At 48.8% G+C, this 12,587-nt stretch overlaps 1 protein-coding gene across 3 annotated transcripts in view; it reads right to left on the reverse strand.

Moving 5' to 3' along the window:
• NELFCD (negative elongation factor complex member C/D) overlaps nucleotides 1–12,162 on the reverse strand; it is a 14,149-nt gene extending 1,987 nt beyond the window's left edge. The window contains exons 1-10 of one of the 3 annotated variants that reach the window (XM_037006365.2): nucleotides 12,008–12,162; nucleotides 7,958–8,073; nucleotides 7,615–7,724; nucleotides 6,750–6,859; nucleotides 5,574–5,681; nucleotides 2,687–2,839; nucleotides 2,353–2,483; nucleotides 1,551–1,716; nucleotides 1,116–1,250; nucleotides 554–693 (exon numbers count right to left, since the gene is read on the reverse strand). In XM_037006365.2, the coding sequence (XP_036862260.1) occupies nucleotides 554–693; nucleotides 1,116–1,250; nucleotides 1,551–1,716; nucleotides 2,353–2,483; nucleotides 2,687–2,839; nucleotides 5,574–5,681; nucleotides 6,750–6,859; nucleotides 7,615–7,724; nucleotides 7,958–8,073; nucleotides 12,008–12,094 (1,256 nt within the window). In that variant the 5' untranslated portion in view covers nucleotides 12,095–12,162. Of the gene's footprint in view, nucleotides 1–553; nucleotides 694–1,115; nucleotides 1,251–1,550; nucleotides 1,717–2,352; nucleotides 2,484–2,686; nucleotides 2,840–5,573; nucleotides 5,682–6,749; nucleotides 6,860–7,614; nucleotides 7,725–7,957; nucleotides 8,074–8,758; nucleotides 8,905–12,007 lie in introns of those variants that run through there. The other 2 variants (XM_037006366.2, XM_073236399.1) reach the window with 2 other exon arrangements.
• Nucleotides 12,163–12,587: the final 425 nt, after the last annotated feature.

Raw genomic sequence — 12,587 nt, forward strand, 5'->3', positions numbered from 1 at the left:
CGGCAGCCTCTCAAATGTGCAGTGCCAGGACAGGAATCTGGTTCTCAGCTTACCTTAAATCACTTTACTGGTTTAAAAGAAAAAGATAATCAATGCAAAATACTCAGTGAGCTTAGTGGACTGAGTATTTAACAAGCCCTTTCTTTGTCCTTAGTACAAATTAACAGGCAAGATACAATGCCTAAGAGGAGATCTTATTTGTAAGCTTATTTTTAGTGAATGCTTATTTATAAAATGGGATAATCACAAGTCATTTCTACTTAAGCAATAATTTGTTGGTCTTAATATAAATAGACCCCACAACTCAATTTTTCTAATTCTGATTGGCATCCCTTTTTCAGTCTCATTTGTGAACAGACTTCTGTCAAGTAGACCCCTGAAAAGTAATCATGCTGCTGAGACAGATTAAAGTTCTCTATATACATTCAAAAATAGATAAATAAGATAAGTACCTATGATGCTTTTCTTGTATTTCTTGAACTTTTAAAATGAAAACTCAAACCACCTCCCCCCAAAAAGATTACATTTAGAAATAAAATTTTATTTTGCTTACCTAATACACTGATAAAGTGTACTCAACTCTGCCACTAGTTCAGAGGCCCCTTTGTTCTCATTGCAACACAAATTGTGAACAGTCTCAACAGCCTTTGAGGTTGACTTCAGCTCATCTTTATTGATGCTCACTCGCTTGTTCTGAAAACACACACACACACGTCGGTGAGTTCTGCTGGAGGGCATGGCCTCCCGCTGGATACTGGTAGGCAGAAGTTGGTCACTTCTCTCTGCAAGTCCCCTTCCCTAACTGAAGTCGAGAGTCAATTTGTCAAACATCACACACATAGCATGTAGGAAGTGAAAGCCAATGAGACTGGCATCTGTGGCTTAGGGAAATCAGTTTAGTGACATTTCAAATCACAGTTTGAACATGTATTACAGATGCTATGTACAATTTCTTGAGACATTTAACACTTTGACTATTTTATGTATAATCACCAGAAAAGGTATTTCTGACAGTTGGGCTCCTGATTTCCTGCAACCTGAATTCCCAACTATGAGCAGAGAGAGGAAGTCACGTAACTCCCTAAAAGGCCCTGAGTTCCTGGAAAAGGTGGTACCTTTTTCCAGGTCTCAACCACGCTTGCTGCATATGCCAAGATGTGGATATACTTGTGCTTGTGGTCCTGGTTGATCCTGGCCCCGGGTTTAAAGAGTGACTGCATGAACAGGTCCAGGAAAGCCGGCACCCGGATCTGAGGAGACACCACACTTGCTGAAGAGGACGCAGGGAAGACACGCAGGTGAGTCCACACACTTAGGTGGGAGTGAGGGCGTGCCCGCTCACACCCATCCCTGCAGCGCTCAATAGACGGTGCTCTAATGTGTGCAAGGGCCGAGAATGTGATGGGGAAGGACAAGGACAAGGGCAGAAACATTTCACCAGGAATCGGCACTCATTGACTAAAGACAGTTAAGAGAAACAGACTTTCCAAAGTAACCCTTCCAATCAGCATTCGAGGTGTTCCATCTTATTAAAATGAAAAGCAACTTACAAGCTCAACAGGAGGTGGGTCCATGCTTGTAAACATCTTGAACAGGACTGTGATGTCGGCCGGATTCAGGGCTCCTTTGGACAACATAGCCCCAAGGGCCTGGCAAGCCCTAGGGTAGGAGGCAGCTGTGCCTAATGCCAGTGTGATCTGACTGGCATCATGGCCTCTTGGTGAAAAAAATCACAGGTGCCATCATTAATAAGGTGGCTCCCTGCCCTCTCCTTCCTCTCTCCCGCCCGCCCTCCTTCCTTCCTGTTTTCATATTTAAAGCTCTGGATTGTTGAGGTTCCTCTGTTTTCATTATTTCTGTCATCACTGGTGTACTTGACTGACCCATGAAAACAATACTGAGAACTGACAGGGAAAGAAAGGCACAAATACAGCTTTCAGACTTTCCAAAAGGAACTATATACTTCTTAAATACCTTATGAAGACTCCTTTAGAAAATAAAGCTAATTAAGAGCTAATTTTGTTCTATAAGATATGGACTATAACAATTAGATTACTGAATAATTATTTCAGGACTACTGTAACTTGTTATTGATGAGTCCCAATATATGTAAGTACAGGTTTGTAAATCCAGTGAATTGGATAATCAAGTACTTTATAAGACTGTTATCAAAGCAAAAGTTTAGAAATCAAACTCTCTACCTCATTTAAAATCACCCTGACGTTTCCAGCTCTACTAGATAATAGGAGGACTGGAGTCTATGGCTACAGAAATAGGGCAATGGGGGGGGCGGGGGAGGGGTTGTGGGGAGCACCCAGTGAGGGCCAGGTAAGCAGAAATACTGCGTCTCACTTCTCCTGGGCAAAGCGCTGAACTTCCTGAGCGATCCTGCGCACAGCGGAGCCCCCCTGCTCCTCCTGAGCCAGCACGGACATCATGGCTTGGGCAAACAGGTACGTGTGCTCCCCATGGCACACCATCTTCTGAAAAATTGTAGGGAGAGAGTTTGGGCTTTCATGATTGTAGCAGTGACAAAAGTGGGCAAGAGAGGCTCCAACAGTTGTGCCCGGCAGTGATTATCCTGGAAAGAGCCTTCTGACCTGGACAGGGAAGGAGCATTTCATGTTTGAAAATGCGTGACCCAGGGCAGCCCTTGAATCGGAGCTACGTGAAGTAAAGAGCTTACGGCAAACTCAGGGAGGTTCTTCTCAAGGTTTTCTTCTCCTCCATCCAAAATTGTAGCCAGCGAGGTACGAAGCACTCTAGAAAACACTTCCAGCTGCTGGCAGGCTGTGGATACGCTGGTTATCTCCCCTTGATAGCCTGCGTCAGAAATAAGCTATGGTACAAAAATAAGAAACCAAACGAAGTCAACAAGTAGTGGCCACATTCTCACAGCAAGTTGGCTTGTGGTCGGTGTTTGGGGTCAGGTGGTCTCAGGCCTCGACCCTTTCCCCTGAGCCCTGCTCCACCACTAGCTACATGTGGCCCAGGTGAACCACCCTGCCTTGGTTTCTCCGTGTGTAAGCTGAAGGAGGCAAGCCAGGCATTCCTAACGGCCCCTTCAGAGCACAACGGACTACAGAAAGCCTCCCGTCCAATCCTAGAACACAGTTCATGTTTATCAAAACACACCCACACTGTCTATGCTTTTCTTTCTCAATGTTAAGACTTACTCAGGTGAAATGATGAAGACCCTTAGCAAAAAGGCAAGTAGGGTCTTTCAAAGGAAAGAGACCACGAACCACCAACCTTCAAAATAACCCTCGCTCTGAACACTCTCATCTTCGCTCTGACTCTAGTACAGGCAGGCCTCAGGGACACTGCAGGTCAGGCCCAGGCCACCGCAATAAGGCAAACGTCACAGGGAAGCCCAGCAAATAGATATTTTGGTTTCCTGGGGGCATATAAACTTGTGTTTACACTGTACTGTCACCTATTAGTGCATAATACATTATGCCTTAAAGAACAATGTATGTAACTAATTAAAAATAGTTCATTGCTAACCATCACCTGAGCTTTCAGGGAGTCGTAACCTTTTTGCTGAAGGCAGGTCTTGCCTTGCTGCTGGTGGCTGCTGGCTGATCGGGGTGGTGGTTGCTGGAGTTGGGGGTGCTGGGGCAAGTTCTTAAAATAAGACAATGAGGTTTGCTACATCAGTTGAACTCTTCCATTGATGAAAGATTTCTCTGTTGCATGTGATGCTATTTGATAGCATTTTACCCACAGTACAACCTCTTTCAAAACTGGAGTCAGTCTTCACAGACCCTGCTGCTGCTTTACCAACTAAGTTTATGCCATATTCTAAATCCTTTGTTGTTAGCCCAACAGTCTTCACAGCTTCTTCACCAGGAGCAGATTCCATCTCAAGAAACCTTCTTTGCTCATCCAAAGCAGCAGTCCTCATTTTGTTCTGCAATCGCCACCACATCTGCAGTTCCTGCACTGAAGTCTTCAGTCTCTTAGGTGTCATCCGTGAGGGTTGGAAACAACTTCTTCCAAATTCCTCTTGATGTTGATATCCGACCTCTTCCCATGAATCACAAATATTCTTAATGGCATCCAGAATGGAGAATCCTGTCCAGAAGGTTTTGAATTTACTTTGCTCAGATCCTTCAGAGGACTCACCCACCATTTATGGCAGCTATGGCCTTATGAAATACATTTCTTAAAAAATAAGACTTGAAAGTTGAAATGACTCCCTGATCCACGGGCTGCGGAATGGGTGTGGTGTTACCAGTCAGAAAAGGACATCAATCCCACTGTCTCCTTCAGAGCTCTGAGTGATCAGGTACGTTGCCACTGAACAGTAATATTTTGAAAAGAATCTTTTTTCTGATATATAGGTATCAACAGTGGGCTTAAAAGAGTCAGTAAACTATGTTGTAAACAGAAGTGCGGTCATTCAGGCTTTGCTGTTCCATTTATAGAGCACAGGCAGAGTAGATTTAGCATAATTCTTAAGGACTCTAGATTTTTGGAATGGTAAATGATATAAATTGGCTTCAACTTGGAGTCACCAGCTGCATTAGCCGCAAACAAGAGAATCAGCCTGTCCTCGGAAGCTCTGAAGCCAGGCACTGACATCGCTCTAGCTACAAAAGTTCTAGACTGCATCTTCTCCCAGTATAAGACTGTTTTATCTACATTAAAAATCTGTTATTTAGTGCAGCCACCTTCATTCATTACCTGAGAGCTTCTGGGTAACTTGCTACAGCTTCTACACCACTTACTTCTCACCTCGTACTTTTATGTTATGGAGATGGCTTCTTTCCTTAAACTCATCAACAACTTTTGCTGGCTTCAGACTTTTCTTCTGCAGCCTCCTCATCTCTGTCAGGCTTCATACAGTTGAAAAGTCAGGCCCTTGCTCTACATTAGGCTGTGGCTTAAGGGAATGTCAGGGCTGGCTCCATCTTCTATCAAGACCATTAAAACTTTCTCGGTATCAGCAATAAGGCTGTTTTGCTTTATCATTTGTGTGTTTACTGGAGTAGCACTTTTCATTTCCTCCGAGAGCTTTTCCTTTGCATTCACAGCTTGGCTGACTGCTCGGTGCAAGAGGCCCGGCGTTCAGCCTGTCTCGGCCTCCATCGCGCCATCCTCACTGGGCCGAATCATCGCCAGCTTCCGGCTGAAAGTGAGGGGCGCGCAGCTCATCCTTTTGCCTGAGCATTCGGAGGCGGCTGCAGGGTCACTGTGCCTCAGGGAACGCGGAAGCCCACAGACCGGGAGGAAGGTGGGAAAGGCTGGTCGTTGGAGCAGTCAAAATACACACAACGACACTTATCTATTAATATTAATTTCACTGTCTTGTATGGGTGTGTTCTGTGGCACCCCAAAAACAAATGCAATAGTAAGATCAAAGATCACTGTTACGGATCACCAAAACACGTGTAGTAATAATAAAAAAGTCTGAAGTAGTATGAGAATTACCAAAATGTGACAGAGACGTGACATGAGCAAATACTGTCGGAAAAATGGTGCCAACAGACTTGCTCAACCCAGAGTGACTGCCATCCTTCAATGTGTGAAAAGCAGCAGCATGAGTGGAGTGCAGCCGCTCCTCCTACCTTAACGGTGAAGTTGAGCATCAAACAGTCTGGATGGGCTTCAGCCAGTTTGTAAAAAAGATCTCTCCATGTGGTATGCGCAATCATTTGTTCAAGCCATGCTGGGGTCTGTCAACAAACAAACAGCAAGATAAGAGGCCTGGCTTTAGCTTAAGTAAAGGTCACACTGTATAAACCACCACAAAACATTCCAGCTGCAAGAGTCCCTGTGTCTGCTCTGGCCATGCAGTCCCAGAGCTGGTGACTCCACAGGGACAGTGAGCGGCCAAGCTGGAGCCCTGAATGCCCACACACAGCTTTGGGAAGGCTAGACTCCACACAGAGTGCCCTGAAAGGCATCCTGGAGACATGTGGGAGCCTAGTGCAAGCCGGTGCAGCGGAGCTGTGTCACATGCCCATTAAATGCCAAATCAGCTGCAGGCCCTCGGTGAAAGAGAAACAGGCCATTTAAATAGTGCGGGCGGTCTGTCCATCACCATGTGTGGGGCCATGAAAATGTCTCTCAACTCTCCTTCTGTGCGGCTGACAGACCTGGGGGCCTGAAGCCACCTTCCATATGTGCCAAGGTCAGGCTTTCCATGGCTGACTCTCACCGCTGATGGGGTGTCAAGGTTCCTAAGGCAATCCCGATGCTCGGAGAACGGGGATCTGGTGACAGGCCACTGTGGCATGAAGGCTCCCTACTGACACTGCTCAAACTTTCTGAAAACTGCACTATCACCTAACACTCCATTCCTTCCTTCCCCACTGCCTTCAGGGGTCAGACCTGCACCACGGCCCCAGCTTTCTCCAGCCCCCCACCGTCTTCCCACCCAGGCGGGCTCTCTATGATCTCCTGCACATCCAGGCCTGTCTTGGCATCTGCCTCTGGAGGACCACGCCACTCGGGAACCTGCTCCCTGCAGGCAGCGTGAAGTGGAAGATGTGAACCCGCTGTTTCTCCTCGCAAGCTCAGGACCTGCATGCCCCTTGGCACGCAAGGTCTTACTAAAGGTCTTACTACGTGGAGCACAGCATTCAAAGGGCAATTCTGACTCTATGCAGTCTCCTTCTCACACCTTGACTTTAGCACGCAGCTCTTACATCACTTCCACAATATGCAACACTCCGCTGTGCACAGGGAGTCAGCAAAAGACCCTAGGAACTGGAATTTGCAAAAGAAAACAGATTCCTCACCTCTCCTTCTTCAGTAAAAATAGAATCTGCTTTGCGGGGGTCAAAATGTTTGATCAACAAACTCTTCAAGTGATTTTCCACAGTTTCCTGAACCTGCACTGGTTCAACACCTGAAAGAAAGTGAAAGCACTAGACAGAGAGTGTCTACTTTAGAAAAAGCAGACAGATCAAAAGTCTGCATGGGAACCAAACCAGAGAGCTGCTTCTGCCCTCTTAGGATTTTGGACCTCTTATAAAAATATTAATTAGTCATATTCAACGGTAAGACCCCAAAAAGAGCATGGGCAAAACACACAAGGATGCCTGTCTCCATGGGAAGGACAGCAGTGTCTTTGAAGCCTTGCTAAGGACAAGGACAAAGTGCCAACCTGGACATGGAGGATGGAAAGACATGCCCCTACCCAACAGAAGAGGGCGGTGCCAGACAAGAGAGACATACTCGTATCTGATCACTGGGACAGCAACGAACTGACTAGTTTCCGGGCAGTACTTACTCCATGACGTCATCTGCACCCAGTTCAGTGGATTTACAGTAAAGCTCTACTCTGATCATATTAGCTAAAAGCCATAATCATACTCAGTCCTAAATTATCCATCATCTACTGCTTGCTATAATAGACTTCTTAAAAATGACACATTGAGCATACACTATATAATCCTGCAATTCTACAACACAGTAAGGAAAACAGCTCAATGAGAATCACATTTGCAGGCTATCTGTAAACCTCAATTATTGAATCAAAAATAAGAATCAAGGAGACAAAGAGGGGCAAGAAGTTCTGTTCTTAACAGAAATCTTAAAAACCAGGACAACAAGACCTACAAGGCCCCAAAGGTCTGTTAAAGTTGGGGGTGGGGGTGGCACCTGTCTGAATGAGCCACTCAGCCAGCAGGTTGACAGTCTGGGCCACAGCAGTGTAGTTCTCCGATAAGAGCTGGATAACATTCTCCGGAGACCCTCCTGCCTGAAAATACCTAGAAGAAGTAACGACACTCAAAAGGCAAGCAAGGAGGGGTGGACAATCACAAGGAGGTGAGGAGGGAGACGGTGAGGCTCTTAAAGTTTCTAAGTGGCAGGGACCCCAGGAGCCTTCCGTTCCAGTATCACCTTATTCTTACTCTTACATATCATCTTCTGGGTCTGTTACAAAACTTTCTCTCAATTATTCCCCAGCCTCCGCTCCATATAAATAACCTTCCTCACATACCTCTTCAGAGTATTAAAGATGGAGGGCTCCATTATATAGTCCCGAGTAGAAAATTTATGGAGGCATTCTTGCTGGACTTCTGCATCATCTTCTCCCTCTCCATAATCATCCTCCTGCTGTTGGTAAAAATAGCCATGCTGTTTTTTCATTAATGTAAGTATTCTGTAATCTTGTAATTTTGTATAATCTGTCCATTTCAAAAGTGTTCCACATACATTATTTCATTTCACTTTCGTGACAATCTCATAAAGTGGGCTGAACAAGTAATGCGTGACTAAGACAACTGAATCCAGAATCACACCAAGTATTTGTATTGCAACTCCACCCTGGCAAACGTGGGTACAGCAGTCATACAGGTCCCCTCATCTCCCCGGGTGTCCATTTCCTTGTCTACCAAACAAAGATCATACTGCTACCTACTCCCATTCGGCTACTGTGAGGATTCCAGGAGCTAATTCTTGGAAGAGCCAAGCATAGCGCTTGATATGTAGTAAGAGTTCAACAGATGTTAACTTGTGCTATTACTTTCACTATTATCATTTCCTATGTGCCACTGAATGCTTCCCAACAAACACTGATGAAGTGACTCTTGAAGGTATAAGCCAGCAATATGCTGTTAGAAAGTAAAGATCACTGACTCGCCGTTATCAGCGGTCCTGCTGGATAGTAGCCCTGTGTGGAAGCACCCTTAGGCAGTTAATGGAATCTAAGTCAACGTGTGATGACAAGGGACCAAATGACCCCCTTGAATGCTGCCATCCCAACCAACAAGCAGATGCTTTATGAACACTTAGGCTGTACCGGACACTGCGCTCGTCACCAGGAAACATAAGGAAATGTAAGACAAGGCATGGCTCTTTCCACCGAAGGAGTTCACAAGCTAGCAGGAGAGAGCAACCTCCTGGCAGCGGATGAACGCAATGGGGCAAGAGCTGGACCAGCAGGCAGCAAACTATGGCCCAGAGCCAACTCCAGCTCTTCTCGTTTCTGAAAATAAAATGTTATTGGAAAACAGCCACACCCTTTTAACATATTGTCTGTGGCTGCCTTCCCTTGTAACGGCAGTCAAACAGCTGTGACAGAGACCTGCAAAGACCTGCAAAGCCTGAAATGTTTACCACCTAGACCTGCACAGAAGTTTGCCTGCCCTTGGTCTAGACTAACATCCTGAAAGCAGTGCTTTGGGGGAAAATGGAATGAGATTCCTTTACCTTGGACACTGGGGAGTCTGCTCTCAGGCCTTACTTGTGTGGGGAGCCTTGAGCAAGGCTGTGAAGGAAGGTGACCTTCACCTTGAGACTCATCCTCATATGCCTGTGTTCTGGGGCTTCTACCCTGGGCCTTCTCTTGGGTCATGCCACCTCCCTGCCCACAAGTCTAGAATTTAGCCTGCATGTCTGTCTCCTGAGCTCAAGACTCAAGCATTCAGCAGTCTATTCTCATTTCCATTTGGATCTCCCCCTAGTTCTCCAAATTCATTAGGTCCCAAACTGACCTCATCTTTACCCTCTAAACAGATCTTCTTCCTACAACCCAGACTCAGTAAAAGGATTCCATCACCAAACCCATATATGTAGGAATTGTCCTCACTTTCTGCTCCCGCACTCCACACCCACATCCTGTCATAAAGACCCATCAGTCCCCACACAGCCATCCGATTCGGCCCTTCTATCCATCTTCACCTCTGCCTTTCCTTACTCTGTGCATGTTGAGACAGCAGTATTGCCTAGCGGCTCAGTGTCTGGCCTTCCTTCCAATCATCTTTCACACTGATGCCACAATGATCTTCGTAAGCCACAAACCTGTCCCTCTCTTGGTCAAAGTTTTCTATCTTCCTCAGAAGACATCTGACCTCTAGCTTTACCTTGACCTTCCCCTGTTCGCCTGGCCAGACTCACCTCTTGCCACTACCCACTGGTGATCTGCAGCGGGACTAAACTGCACTTCAGTAGCTCTTAGCCTCCATCATCAGCACTTGGCATCACTGTAGCCTCCTGAGACATCTTCCTGCCTCCCCAAACCCACCTTACAGGGTGTCAAATGAACAGAATTCGGGTCACAAAAGTTGACCTATCATTATCTTTGAGACTCCAGCCCCTGCCACCCTCCTCGGTTACCTTTGCTCTCTCGCCCTCCCCCGAGCGGGCACAGTCCAAACACGAACATCAGGGAGTCGGGGGCTGAATGAGGATCGTGATCCAAGCTCTCCAAACACGAGACTCCCGCTCGTCAGGGGGCCCTGGCCTGGCTGCGCCATCCCTAACGGCACAGGTCAGGGCAGCCGACAGAAGGAGCACACTGCGCTAGGCGGCCCTTAGCTATGTCTTAGTTGTGACACTCTGTGACTTGAGGGCTCAATGACAAGTACCTGCCATTTTGAACAGGAGGCTCAAAACACCAACCTACCACTAAGCTAACTCGGACCCCAAGTGTCTGGCACATGGACCGCTTCAGCGGTTTGGTAGTTTGATAGAGTGGCTGTGGGGACAAAGGATCTGGGTTGGATCACCACTGCTTCATGTATGTGTTTTATGACCTTCGACAGGTCACTCAGTCTTTTTGCCTTACTTTCTTAAAATGAGAACACTCACCTCAAAATCTTAAGCCTCGAACGAGCTAATGCGGGAAAGCCCACTGCACCTGACTCGGCACTTCTCTGTAAGCCTCCACCACGGTGGCATCGTGGCATCGCCCCACCTACGAACCTTGCGGTGTCACTCCCTGCCCCACACTCTTGAACACGTCACACTTTTCAGCGGCCCTCAAAGGCCCTTCAGAACCCGACCCCTCCCGGACCTCATGCCGCTGCTTTCAGGAGGCAGCTAACCACACGGGCCGCTTTCGGGTCCCAGGAACACAGCACCCGCTTTGCACCACCACCACCACCCCCTTTCACCCAAGTATACATCCCACTTCACCCTTTCTTCCTTGGAAATATTAATTCAATATTTCCCAAACATACCTTATCTTGACTCTTGTCAAGGATCAAATTCCTAGGCTCCCTTCCAGACCAATTACCGCTGACCCTTGAACAACATGGGTTTGAACTGCTCAGGTCCACTTATACATGAGTTTTGGTTGTTTTTTTTTTTGGAGATTTACAACAATTGGAAAAAACATTTTTTCTCTAGCTTACTTTGTTGTTAAGCATGCAGAATATATATAGCATACAAAATATGTGTTACTCGACTGTTCAGTATCTTCCTTCCGGTCATAGGCGATTAGTACTTAAGTTTTTGGGGAGTCAAAAGTTATACAGCCATTTTCTACTAGGGGGTGTGGTGGGCACCCCTAACCTGCTGTTGCTCATGGGTCAAATGCACACCCATCTTCAGCGAGGGACCTGCGCAGCTTTAAATATGCACTTCGGGTGGGCTTTGAGGTTGGCACACAGTTGGGATACACAGGCCAAGGGGGCCCCCAGTTCCCGCTTTCCAGCCCGTCTCCGGGAAGGGGAGGCCCCCTCCTCGGCTTCCACGATCCTTGGGGGGTCAAGGCTGGACGGCCCTTCCATACTTGGCCCCAAGACTAAGTCAGCCCAGGGCACTCACGACTTTGGTTTACAAAACAGGAAAACGTGTAAAGACGCCCCAAGTGACACTTTCCCCTCATGACGCTGCTCTGGAGTTTTTGGAACACCGCGTTCCGCCTCCGAGCTTGTGTCCTGCCGCCCCGGGGGTCTCGGGAACCAGCGCCCGGCACGGAGGCTGCCCGAAGCGAGGGGTCCACGGGCCACCCCGCGCCACCACCCCCCGCGCAGCCCGAGCCCTCCACCGGGGGGGAAGCCAAGTCTGCGCGAACGGAGGCGGGCGCGGAGGTCGTCCTCCGCGCGGGGGCCCCGGCCCGCGCCTCCAGCCCCGCGGGCCCTCAGGGGAGCGAGCGGAGGGTCCCGCCGCGCGTCCGGGCCCCGGGGGTGGGCGCGCCCGGGGGGGCGGGGCGGGCTGTGCTTCACCGACACGCCGACCGCGGGGTCGGCCGCGGCGGGGCGGGACGGCCAGCCAGCGACGGAGACCCAGAGTCCCCGTCGGGGGCGCCCCGTGCCCCCCTCACCTGGCCGCCGTCCGCCTCGTCGCCCCACTCGGCCGCGCTCCCGAAGTAGTCCTCCTCCATGATGGCGCCAGGCGCGGCGCCCGCCATCCTGTCCGCGAGCGCACGAACGCACAGCGCGCATGCGTACGGTGAGGAGCGCGACGGAACGCGCGACCCCGCCGCCCCGCCCCCCGCGGCCGCGCGCCTGGGCCCGAGCGGGAGGCGGGGCCGGGTCGGGGGCGGGGCTCCAGGGCCGGGCGGGAGGCGGGGCCTAGGCGAGGGGCGGGGCACAAAAGGTTGCCTCAGGATTCAGAGGCCAGGCCCCACACGTGTGAGGACCCAGTGGCGGGAGCGTCCTGAATTGATCCAGGAACACAGCCTGGTTGGGTCCCAGGGGTTTTAACCCCGGACAGAAGGTTCAGACTAGACTCACACTTGACCTGGATTCGGGTCCCAACTCGGCCTTTTTGTGGCGATTTGGTCCTGAGAGCATCAGTTTCCTCATACAATAACTGGGCTCAACAGCAGGGCTGACTTAGACATAGCGTCTAGGGCCCATGCAAATGTTTTAATTTCTTTCAAAATCAGAAGAACAATGAGT

This window comes from Manis javanica, chromosome 5, assembly GCF_040802235.1.
Source record: "Manis javanica isolate MJ-LG chromosome 5, MJ_LKY, whole genome shotgun sequence".
In the NCBI taxonomy this organism is placed as follows: Eukaryota; Metazoa; Chordata; class Mammalia; order Pholidota; family Manidae; genus Manis; species Manis javanica.